Here is an 11,742-nt window from a genome sequence, read left to right on the forward strand (position 1 = left end):
CTGAAAAATAAAAAAAAAAGTTACTTTGACAATTCCTGTTTATGGTAGATAAGTAAGTAACATTTTAGTGTTGTTAACTATTTTGTATAAAAAAACGAGCTAAACATCATATTTACCGATAGAACCGTGTCCTGTTTATATACAAAAGCTGTTTGCTATGAATTAGCTGTCACACATACAACACTGTTTTCTATGTGCTGTATTAAAGCTGATGTTTATGAAAACTCAACTTCATCGCCATTTTACCGCGTCTCTTATTTCTTAAACATGTTTGTTTAAAAATAACTGAAGAAAAATACAAGAATTTTTGCATAAAAATTAAATAAAAGCTATAAATTTGAAGAAATTATTAACATTTAAAGTGAAAATAACAAGAATAAGTGATAAAAGATTAAGAAAAACAAATAGAAATCATGAAATCCACGTAAGTAGTATAGAAGGACCTGTGCAAAGATAAGGAACAAGTTTTCTAAGGTATTTTGTTTTCTATTTTTAGAGCCAGGACTCCCATGAGGGTTATGCGTACACCGCACCAACAAAGAGAAGCACGCTTGCGTACCCAACTATCACAGGAAAATAATCCTAATAATGAAAATTGCCCACTTAAACAAAAAGATCCCGTACATGTATTCTGCCGTGTACGGCCATTACCCTCCGATGGTGATTTATCATGTGTAAAGGTAAAAAATTCCACTACTATTGTTCTAACCTCACCGGAGCAGGCTTTAGGCAGTAAACAGGGTACTTGCAAAGAAACTCAATACATATTTAAACATGTTTTCGAATCGAATGCCACACAGCAAGATGTTTTCGCAGGGGTGGCACAACCCTTGGTGGAGAATTTAATAAGAGGCCGTAATAGTCTATTGTTTACTTATGGTGTCACTGGCAGTGGTAAAACTTATACCATGACGGGTGATGTTAGACATCGCGGCATAATGCCCAGATGTTTGGATGTTTTATTTCGTACCATATCGGATTATCAAACTAAAAAATATATATTCAAACCGGATCGTTTAAATGGTTTTGAAATACTGTCGGAAGCAGATGCACTTTTAGAGCGGCAGCAAGAAATGAATCAACGTTTTGCTGGTAGGGGTGCATTGAGACGTAAAGATTCTGATCCGGAAATAGCTTCACAGGCCTCATGTGAAATGGCTCCTTTACAGGGCATCGAGGAGGATAATATGTATGCCGTATTCATAACCTATGTAGAAGTATACAATAATAGTGTATATGATTTACTGGAAGAGGGAGGCATTCAGAAGTAAGTAGAAGAAGATTTGTATATTAAAAATATGTACAGGGTTTTTAAGTTTGTTTTTATATTCCTCAGAACTTTGCAAAGCAAAATTATTCGCGAAGATGCCAATCACAATATGTTTGTTCATGGTGTTACCGAAATTGAAATTAAATCTGTGGAGGAGGCCATAGAAGCCTTTCAAACAGGACAAAAACGTAAACGTATGGGTCATACAGTGTTAAATGCAGAATCTAGTCGTAGCCATTCCGTCTTTAATATACGTTTAGTACAAGCTCCCACAGATTGCCAGGGAGAAAATATTGTACAAGATAAACGTACCATAACAGTGAGTCAATTGTCTCTGGTAGATTTGGCTGGCAGTGAAAGATCATCGCGTACCAAAAACACTGGCATGCGTTTGAGAGAAGCGGGAAATATTAATAATTCACTAATGACACTACGTACTTGTTTGGAATACTTAAGAGAAAATCAACAAGTAACAAATGCTGCCTCGAAAAAGGTGCCCTATCGTGATTCAAAAATAACCCATTTATTTAAGAACTATTTCGATGGTGAGGGTCAGGTGTCTATGATAGTGTGTATTAACCCGCGGGCGGAGGATTATGATGAAAATACGGTAGGATTTAGTTATATAATTAGAGTATTTTGATTTTATTTGTTTATGTATTTGCAGCAAGTTATGAAATTTGCCGAAATGACCCAGGAAGTGCAGATAGCACGCGCTGCTCCTATAAAAACAGATTTAGGCTTAACCCCAGGACGTCGCAAGGCCAATAAACTATTCAAAATGGCGGTAAACAATCTCAATGATTTGGGCTATAGTGAAGCTAAAACATTAGATGTAGATGTGGGTTTGGTTTATACCTTAGGACCCAATTTCCCAGAATATAAACTAGATGGTCCAGAAGCAGAAAACACCATTGCAGATTTAATGCAATATCTAATGCAGCGAATAGAGAAAAGAAAATTACTAAGCAGTGACTTGGAAACAAGATGTAAGTAGTATACATAATTGGTTTATAATATGAATAATTATTCAATTTTGTCTTTTTACCCCAGTTGACAACTTCCGCTCACATTTGATGCAAATGGAAAAAGAAAATCTCTCCTTACGCACTGAATTAGCTTCTCTAAAAGCTGTTTACAAACAAGAACGTGATCGTTCTTATGCTTTGGAAAATAAAATTCGCGTTCATGAAAGTTCCATAGATGTGCTCAACAACAAATTGGGTAATCGTGAAAGACAGATAGATGAATTAACACGCAAACTAAGAGATCATCAAAATATGCTCAGTCGTAAGGAACAGGAGAAAGAAAATCAAAAAAAGAAATTTGATTCTAAGCTGGCAGTTGAAGTTGAAAAACGTGATCGTTTACATGATTTAAAACATGCAAAATTACAAAATAAAATACGTAGCAAAGATGAAAAATTAAAATTATTGTCAAATATAATACAATCAGATGATATGGCCATTAGAATACCCAGATCGAGAAGTTCAGAAAATCTATCGGTGGATAAGGAAATGCCAATACAGCCAGCTGAATCAATAAGAACTGTGCCAACTGCCACCGCTACACCAAGAACAGATTTATATGGTGCACCTAGAGTACCAAGGGTAAGTTTGTATGGACATATTTTTTTGTGGAAAATTTTGTACACACAAACCATTTTTACCTGTTAAGACATTTTGGAGGGAAATAGAAGTGAGGGAAAATGCGTAAAACAAAGGTGGCAAAGATAACAATAAAACATATTTCTTTAGGCTTTTGTTGAAAAATGAGAAAAGAAAAGGAAAATTTTCTTTTTAAACAAAGGATTATTGTAGTTAGACAGGAAATCGTATCTGATTAAGTATTTAATTTAGGAATTAAATGAGCTGTTCCCCATACAAAATTGATGGTCATTTTGTAGTTTAAAGAAAACTTACAACATTTTCTTGTATTAAATGAAAATTTACGACATTTTCTATTTTTAAAGCAAATTTACGATATTTTCTTGTGTTAAAGGAAAATTTACGACGTTTTATAGTTTTAAATGAAAATTACGATATTTTAATGAAAATTTACGATATTTTTAGTTTTAAACGAAATTTACGATATTTTCTATTTTTAATGAAAATTTACGATATATGTTTGGAAAGAAAATTTACGATATTTTCTAATTTTAAAGGAAAATTTTAGATTTTTCCTAGTTCTAAAGGAAATTTACGATATTTTGTAGTTTTTAAAGAAATTTACGATATTTTCTTGTTTTAAGGAAATTTACGATATTGTATGTTTAAAAGAAAATTTACGGGTTTTCTCAGTTTTAACGAATATTTACGATATTTTCCCTAGTTTTAAAGAAAATTTACTATACTTTGTAGTTTTAAAATAATTTTACGATATTTTCTAGTTTTAAGGAAATTTACGATATTTTGTAGTTTTAAAAGAAATTTACGTTATTTTCTATTTTTAAAGTAAATTTACGATACATTCTAGTTTTAAAGGAAATGTACAAAATTTTCTTGTATTAAATGAAAATTTACGACATTTTCTATTTTTAAAGCAAATTTACGATATTTTCTTGTGTTAAAGGAAAATTTACGACGTTTTATAGTTTTAAATGAAAATTACGATATTTTAATGAAAATTTACGATATTTTTAGTTTTAAACGAAATTTACGATATTTTCTATTTTTAATGAAAATTTACGATATATGTTTGGAAAGAAAATTTACGATATTTTCTAATTTTAAAGGAAAATTTTAGATTTTTCCTAGTTCTAAAGGAAATTTACGATATTTTGTAGTTTTTAAAGAAATTTACGATATTTTCTTGTTTTAAGGAAATTTACGATATTGTATGTTTAAAAGAAAATTTATGGGTTTTCTCAGTTTTAACGAATATTTACGATATTTTCCCTAGTTTTAAAGAAAATTTACTATACTTTGTAGTTTTAAAATAATTTTACGATATTTTCTAGTTTTAAGGAAATTTATCGTAATTTTGTAGTTCTAAAAGAAATTTATAATATTTTCTATTTTTAAAGTAAATTTACGATACATTCTAGTTTTAAAGGAAATTTACGATATTTTCTACTTTTAAAGAAAGTTTAAGATATTTTCCTGTTTTATAGAAAATTTACGATATTAGATATAGAAAATTTACAATATTATCTACATTACTACAAAATTTAACACTAAATTTCCAATTTATTTTATTCTAGGGCATGGCCGCCGCTAACAAACGTCATCGTCGTTCTCGTTCGGCTGGAGAAAAATGGATAGAACATCGTGCCCCCAATCCTGTACCCCTTGGTACTATTCTACAACCATACCTTAAAAATCGTAAATCCGTAACCAAGCTGCAAGAAATGAAAGATTTAACCGGACACAAAGCCAACAAATATATACTAGTATCACAAGATGCCGATACAGATGGTGATGTAGAAACTAAACTCTTCAAAGGCAATATTATACCAACATGTGGTGGTGGTGCACAAGTTGTATTCGATGATGTAGAGTGTCTCAAACAGAAATCTCCAGTACCCTCACCCAATCGTAAAAGGCCCAGCAATGGTGGTGTTCTAAGTAATATAGGCACTACCGTTTCGGCACTCTCCGCTATAACCAGTATAAATTCAGCAAATGATATAGCCTCCAGATGTAATGTGGGCATAGAGGGTCATACCGTTAAACGTACCAAAGTTTAGGAAGAAAAAAAAAAACCTTGCTATTTTTGACTTTATCTTATTAAATATAATATAAACAGCTCTCTGTCCAATTTGACTTGAAACTATCTCATTTATAATTATTATTAGTTTAGATTATTATTAATTTTTTGCTAACTACACAACGTACATGTATTTTTTATTAGTATTTTTTTACTTTTAATATTGTTATGGAATTATAATTCCCATTTATAAAACATATTATTTTTATTTTCTTTTTTTTTACTTCCCCCCAGTGTTCTTGAAAACTGGTTTCGTTCGCATAAAATTTTGAATTTAAAAACAAATTTTAAATAATAATGAAATATTTTTTTTTTCTTTTTTATTTTAAACGTTGCCCTCTTTATTTTGTTAGTTTCTTTATTTTTTCTTTCTCCTTTAATTTTTGTAATTATATGGATGTAATCTTTATATTATTTATAAGATATCGCCTACAATTTACTAAATTTTTTAATTTGGTCATAGGACAAAATAAACATTAACGTATTAAAACCAAATTGATGATGATTTGTTTGCAAAAGAGTATTAATTGAATTTATATATTTTCATAATACATTCGTAATTTGTTTTTTTTTAATTCGGGATCAGGTTTAAATTTAGCTAATAGTAAAAAAAAAACAAAACAACAAAATTAAAATTAAATAAATATTTGATGAAATGTAAAAATGTGTTTTTTTTTATTTCGAAAGAAGGTTTATAATAGTTTCTTTTAGCTTTTAAAGAAAATGTGGGTTCTAAAGAAAATTTACAATCTTTTCTAGTTTTAAAGGAAATTTACGATATTTTTTAGTTAGAAGGAAAATTTGATGATAAGTTAGTTGAATAAAATTTATCATATTTTCAGTTTTTAAAGAAAATTTACGATATTTTCCGTTTTGAAATTTACGATATTTTCTAGTTTTAAAGGAAATTTACGATATTTTCTAGTTTGGGGAAAATTTACGATATTTTCTAGTTTTAACAGAAATTTACGATATTTTCTATTTTTGAGGAAAGTTTTCGATATTTTCTAGTTTTAAAGGAAATTTACGATATTTTTACCATATCTTCCATTTTTAAAGGAAATTTAATCTAGTTTTGAGGAAAATTTACAATATTTTCTAGTTGAAATTTACGATATTTTCTAGTTTTAAAGGAAGTTTACAACATTTTCTAGTTTGAGGAAAATTTACAATATTTTCTAGTTTTAAAGGAAATTTACGATATTTTTACCATATTTTCCATTTTTAAAGGAAATTTACGATACTTTTTAGTTAAAAGGGAAATTTAAAATATTTTCTAGTTTTAAAGAACATTAACAATATTTTTTAGTTTAAAATGAAATTTACGATATTTTTTAGTTAAAAAGGAAATTTAAGATATTTTCTAGTTTTAAAAGAAGTTTAGTATATATTCTAATTTCAAAGGAAATTTTCGATATTTCCTAGTTTTAAATGAAATTTACGATATTTTTGAGTTTCAAAGGAAATTTACGTTATTTTTTTAGTTTTAATGGAAATTTACAATACTTCCTTGTTTTAAACGAAATTAACGTTATTTCGACTTGGACTGATTTGACGTGGGGTCGAACCACATAATCTGGTACAACGGGTGGCCAGTTCCCCGCAGGACTTTGTCAGGACCTGGTCAGTTGGTTGAGGTTACTTTGGGATCCACTTAGTGGTTGTGGTTTAAACCCAAATTCGCGGGAAGAGAATTTTCGGGATATATAGACTTCACAGAGGAGTAACTGTGGGACTAAGTGTTGAAAATGAGTTGGTGTTAGGTGCATATGATACAGGATGAAGGTAGGAATATACGGATCTTTCCAGTGCCTATACCTAGAGGAGTGTGTCGAATGTTGTTCTCTATGAGTGTGTCGGTTGAATGAGAAGTGTACTGGGTTGAATGATGATGGATGATAGGTATCTTTTGCAAATGATACCATTGAATTTTCCTTTCCTGTTCAGGTATGTTCAGGAAAAACTCTGTTCATATCAGATTTACCACAGGGTAACGTTGCAGCAATGGTCAGAGATTGGATAGCTCAAGTACTTGGGCAAAGTGCTTGTACATGGATCGGCATAACCATATACAAAAATTGCCACCTGCTTATAAGATATACAAAGAAACGGTGGTGAGTCGTCATACAAGCTCACCCAGTGGTTTCAAAAAGACCACCGTGAAATTGGCTAACACTGCAGGTGTTCATACATGACTTGGTGAAGCATTCAACTGTGTGATGTTACAGTAGTAACTGTATAGCAAACATGACGTTGTGTTTCTTGACTGGAAGTACGTTAGATTCCTTGTCTAGGTGATGTTTTAAGATAATTCTCATCGTTACAGTCCTTAACACGGAATTTTTTCATCCTTAAATGTTTCTCCACTGTGTATGCCATATACCCACTATACTGGTGCAGCATAATTAATCATTATATAGCCAACAAGGTTTATTTATCCATGCCCCGAATGATGCCGGCTAGCACTTTTGGGACCTTGTTTCTATTATGCAATTTGCGCGTGCCTGCAGTACTATGATCTTAGGAAATAAAGTTGGCCACGAGTTTTTTTGTTTATATAAAATAACGCGAAAGAAAGTTAAACACCCCTATTCAACATTTCGATTACGTTTCCGCTCTCAGTTACGCTACGATCGAAAATTGGTATTCCAACAAGAAATGGAATCGTAAGAAAAAGAAGAAGCATTTCCATTTTATTTCAATGCTTTACGATTGTGTGTATTCTGCATAACGATCGTAACTACCTTTTTGTAAGTTGTTTTTTGTTTAGTGACGGACCTCCGAATCGAAATGCAGAATACCAAAGTTGTCAAACGGAGAAAATTTCTATTCGAACTTTGATACTCTGCATTTCGATTCAACACTTAAGTGGCATAACTGAAGGCGGAAACAGAATCAATCAAATTACTAAATAAAGGTTGGGGGTTGGGAGCGATATTGTCCTTTACCCTTTAAAATTTTTCTAAAACAAAAACACTTTTATTGGTTTATTTTTTTACAATTCCTGCAATTTTTTTTATTTTTATTATTTATTTGTTGTTTCTTAATATGTTGCTGTTGTTGTTGTTGTTGTTCTTGTTCATTAATAACTATAATTGTTTGTTATTTTAATCATCATGTATAATTAATACGTTTTATTTATAAAGAATTTAAAGCATAATAAATTTAAAGAAATTTTTTAACAGGAGGAAATAATGCTAAGAGCTAAGATAGATTTTTCCTCCTTTAAAAGAAAATAAAAATATTTTTAAAAATTATATACGTTTTTTTTTTCAAAAAAAAAAGTGGAAATTATAGTTAAATATGTAGTTTAAAGTTTCGTTTTCTTTTTGGATTTTTATTATGTTATGTTTATTATTAATTTTATTTTTTTTAATAATATTTTTTGTATTATATTAAAATATATATAGATTAGTTACTAATAAATCAGTCTATAATTAAAAATGTGTTTGTTTTTATATAATATATATGGTTTATTTTATGTTATAGTATGGTAGGTTTTGCGTTTTTTTTCTTTTTTAATTTTATTATTACAACTTATTTCTTAATTAAATGTATTTTTTTTAGATTTTGTGTGTTTAATTAATGTTTTTTTTATGTTAATTTTACTGAGCTGCAAATTTTTGTTGTTTTAGGGGGAGGTGAGTTTGATAAAGTTTTGTTTTATTTTATGTTAATTTAGTTTTAAACAGTTTTTTCGTTTTTTTAGCTTTCTTTGAATAACAAATTAACGCTGCAGCTGTTGTTTTAGAAGTTGTAGAAATTTTAAGTTTTTTTTTTTTATCTTACAATTAGTACATACTTCTTAATATTTTTTGTACGCTTGTACTTTATTTTATATTATTTATTGAATATTTTATTTTAATGAAAGCTATATTTATAAATGGTTTGTGGTCACTTGTTCTATGGAAAGTTTCCTCTGTTTTATAGAAACCGAAAACATTTATTTTTTTTTGATGAAACTGTGTCCGTTTTGTTATTTAGATAAATTTTTATAAATTGGAATCTGTTAGAAAGAGTTTGAAACTAATTCGTTTTGAAAATATGTAGATCTATTCGATATTCTGCTTGTAATCGATTTGCAAGTTGTTGATAAACTAAAAGTTTTAAAAGCTAAATTTATTTTCTTTAAAAACAAAGCACTTGGTATTACAATTACCATTGCATATTTACAACAGTTAAAAGTTTTAAACTTCATTCAAAGAGTTAGCATAACTCTACATCTCAAGAACAAAAATCGTTTGCAAAATGTTAAAACAATACAATAGTTTACATATGTATGTATGTGGTTGTAAATTTTTAGAAAACGCTCTGTAGCTTTTTTGCAAGAGTGGCAAATATGTCATAATTTGTTGCTTTCAAACGTTCAAGGTTTTGTTTTAATAATATAACAAAATTATATTGCTTTTGATCTCAGCTTTTGTCAAAGATCATTCGGCCATTGCATTTTTACAATAGTTAAAAGCTTACAGTTTTTATTGTATTACAAGCCGTATCTAACATTCACCTAAAAATGACAGCAATGTTGGAAAATAAGAGAAAAGTATAGAGAGCAAACAATTGGCTTTAAAAGATTCTGACATTGCAATAGTGTTAATAGTTGCAAACTTGGCAAATAACATATTGCATAGTATATTTGCAAGAGTATTTGTATATCGAAAATAATAAAAAGCAAATAATTTACTTTAAAATGATCTTTCATAGTTTCCTTAGTTGCAATATTTAGTTCCATAATGTGTTGCTTCAAAAAGGTCTAGAAGTTTTCAATCATATAACATAATTGTAAGTTTTTCCGGGTTTATATACTACAAATTCGCGAAGTGCTGTATGTCTTAATTTTAGTACTTCTGATCTGTTTTACTTATGCTTCACCTCTAAGTGTTAATTTACTATGAATAGCGAATCGCTATAGTAACAAAACTATGGCATTTACAAAACTTTACAAATATTATGTAAATATAATAAAGAGGCTTCAGCTTTCGTAGCATATTTACAAGAGTAGCAAATCACAGTAGTGGATAATTTTGATAGCAATTTGCAGCATCTGTTCAAGGTTAGCGAAACTTAGTGACACTCTCTACGATTTAATATTTTAATGAAATCCTTGGATGCCACTCTTTAATTCAATTCGAAAAGAAGAAATGTTTCAATTTGTAAGTTTGTATGTATTTCTACAGCTTTTTCTAGATTGTATGTATTTCTACAGCTTTTTCTTTTCTTGTAGGAATGAATTCGGGATCGTAAACGAAATGCAGAATAGGGAGTGATTATCTATATCTTTTAAATCATTCCGAATAGAATTTGTGAATTGGAATCGAAATTTTCACCGTTTGGCAACTTTGGTATTCTGCATTACAATTCGAAGCTCCGTCATTGAAATAACAACTTACAAAAAAGTAGTTACGATCGTAATGCAGAATACACAGAAATGAAATAAAAATGCTTCTTCTTTTTCTTACTATTCCGTTTTTTGATGGAATACGAATTTTCGATCGTAACGTAGCTGAATGCGGAAACGTAATCGAAATGCAGAATAGGGGTGAATTTGAAACTGTCTGTCTTATCATGCACTTTAGTGTTACGATTTCATTGTTTGCTTGAAAGGTTGATGTATGTCCGAAGAAATATACCTAGCCCACTATTGGAACTGTTGCGCTTCTTAACCAAAATCTCTGGTAGGAATCGTACCCACAACGCACGGAACGATAGACTAGAACACTACCCGCTAACTTAGCGGAGGAGCTAGCTGCAAACTATATTCACCCCTATTCTGTATTTCAATTCGAATCGAAATATAGATCTTTTGATCGCGAATGAATGTGGGAACGTTATATCTTCAAATGGAATGGAATTTGTGATTAATTTAAAACTGCCTTATCATGCAGTTTAGTTTTAAGATTTGATAGATCACTTTCGGGTCTGTTGTGCACTCTAATGGTAATCTTATCAACGGCCGGACTGACCCAATATCTCCTATTCGGCATCGATTCTATTACGATCGAAAACCACTTGATGGAACAGTGAAAACTATAATATCTTTTTTTCCATCGTTTCATAAGGGAATGCGAAAACGTAATCGAACCGATGCAGAATAGAGGAGATTGTTCCAAATTTCTATTAAAAGTTCATAAGAGCATATTTTTTTGTGAAGGAAATTTTAACTCTTTAAAGGTATATTTTAGACGAAACAACAATTATGGACTAAAAAACGATACTTTGATTCTTGAGCATATAATTTTGCATATTACACTCTTAAGGGCATATTTTGGCATATATCTTTTTATGAAGCGTATTTTGACCTTTTTAAAGGCATATGCTATTAGAAGAGACTAAAAACATTTCTTTTAAAGAATATTTGCATTTGCATATCTTTACAAAAGAAAGGCTTGTTTCGGTCTTGAGTGCATATTTTTCATATAACACCTTTATATTTCCACAATCCATTTTTATAAAGCATATGTTGACCCTTTAAAAACATATTTAATGCAATGCAATAGGTCTCTCTTGAAAGCTTATTTCTGTATATTTTTACCAAAATATGGCTTGTTTGGATATTAAGTGCATATTTTTGCATATAATACTCTTAAGAGCATATTTGGACATATTTCCACAAGATCTTTTTATAAAGCATATTTTGACCTTTTAAAGACTTATTTAAAACCAAAGGTCATTTCTGTGTAAAGCTTATTTTTGTATATTTATACCAAATATAGGGCTTGTTTGGCTCTAGAGAGCATATTTTTGCATATTTAACTTTTAAAAGC

At 29.7% G+C, this 11,742-nt stretch overlaps 1 protein-coding gene across 1 annotated transcript; it reads left to right on the forward strand.

The window, feature by feature from the left end:
• The first annotated feature begins 222 nt into the window (after positions 1–222).
• On the forward strand, positions 223–5,635 carry LOC119612709 (kinesin-like protein KIF23). Its single transcript, XM_037968555.1, has 6 exons — positions 223–424; positions 497–1,267; positions 1,337–1,880; positions 1,938–2,259; positions 2,324–2,880; positions 4,473–5,635. Exons 1-6 carry the CDS (start codon positions 414–416, stop codon positions 4,956–4,958), a joined length of 2,691 nt encoding a protein of 896 aa, XP_037824483.1. The 5' UTR covers positions 223–413; the 3' UTR covers positions 4,959–5,635.
• Positions 5,636–11,742: the final 6,107 nt, after the last annotated feature.

Source organism: Lucilia sericata, unplaced genomic scaffold (genome assembly GCF_015586225.1).
Source record: "Lucilia sericata isolate MDLA Ls3-8-SP2 unplaced genomic scaffold, ASM1558622v1 Contig001809F_arrow, whole genome shotgun sequence".
Taxonomy (NCBI): domain Eukaryota; kingdom Metazoa; phylum Arthropoda; class Insecta; order Diptera; family Calliphoridae; genus Lucilia; species Lucilia sericata.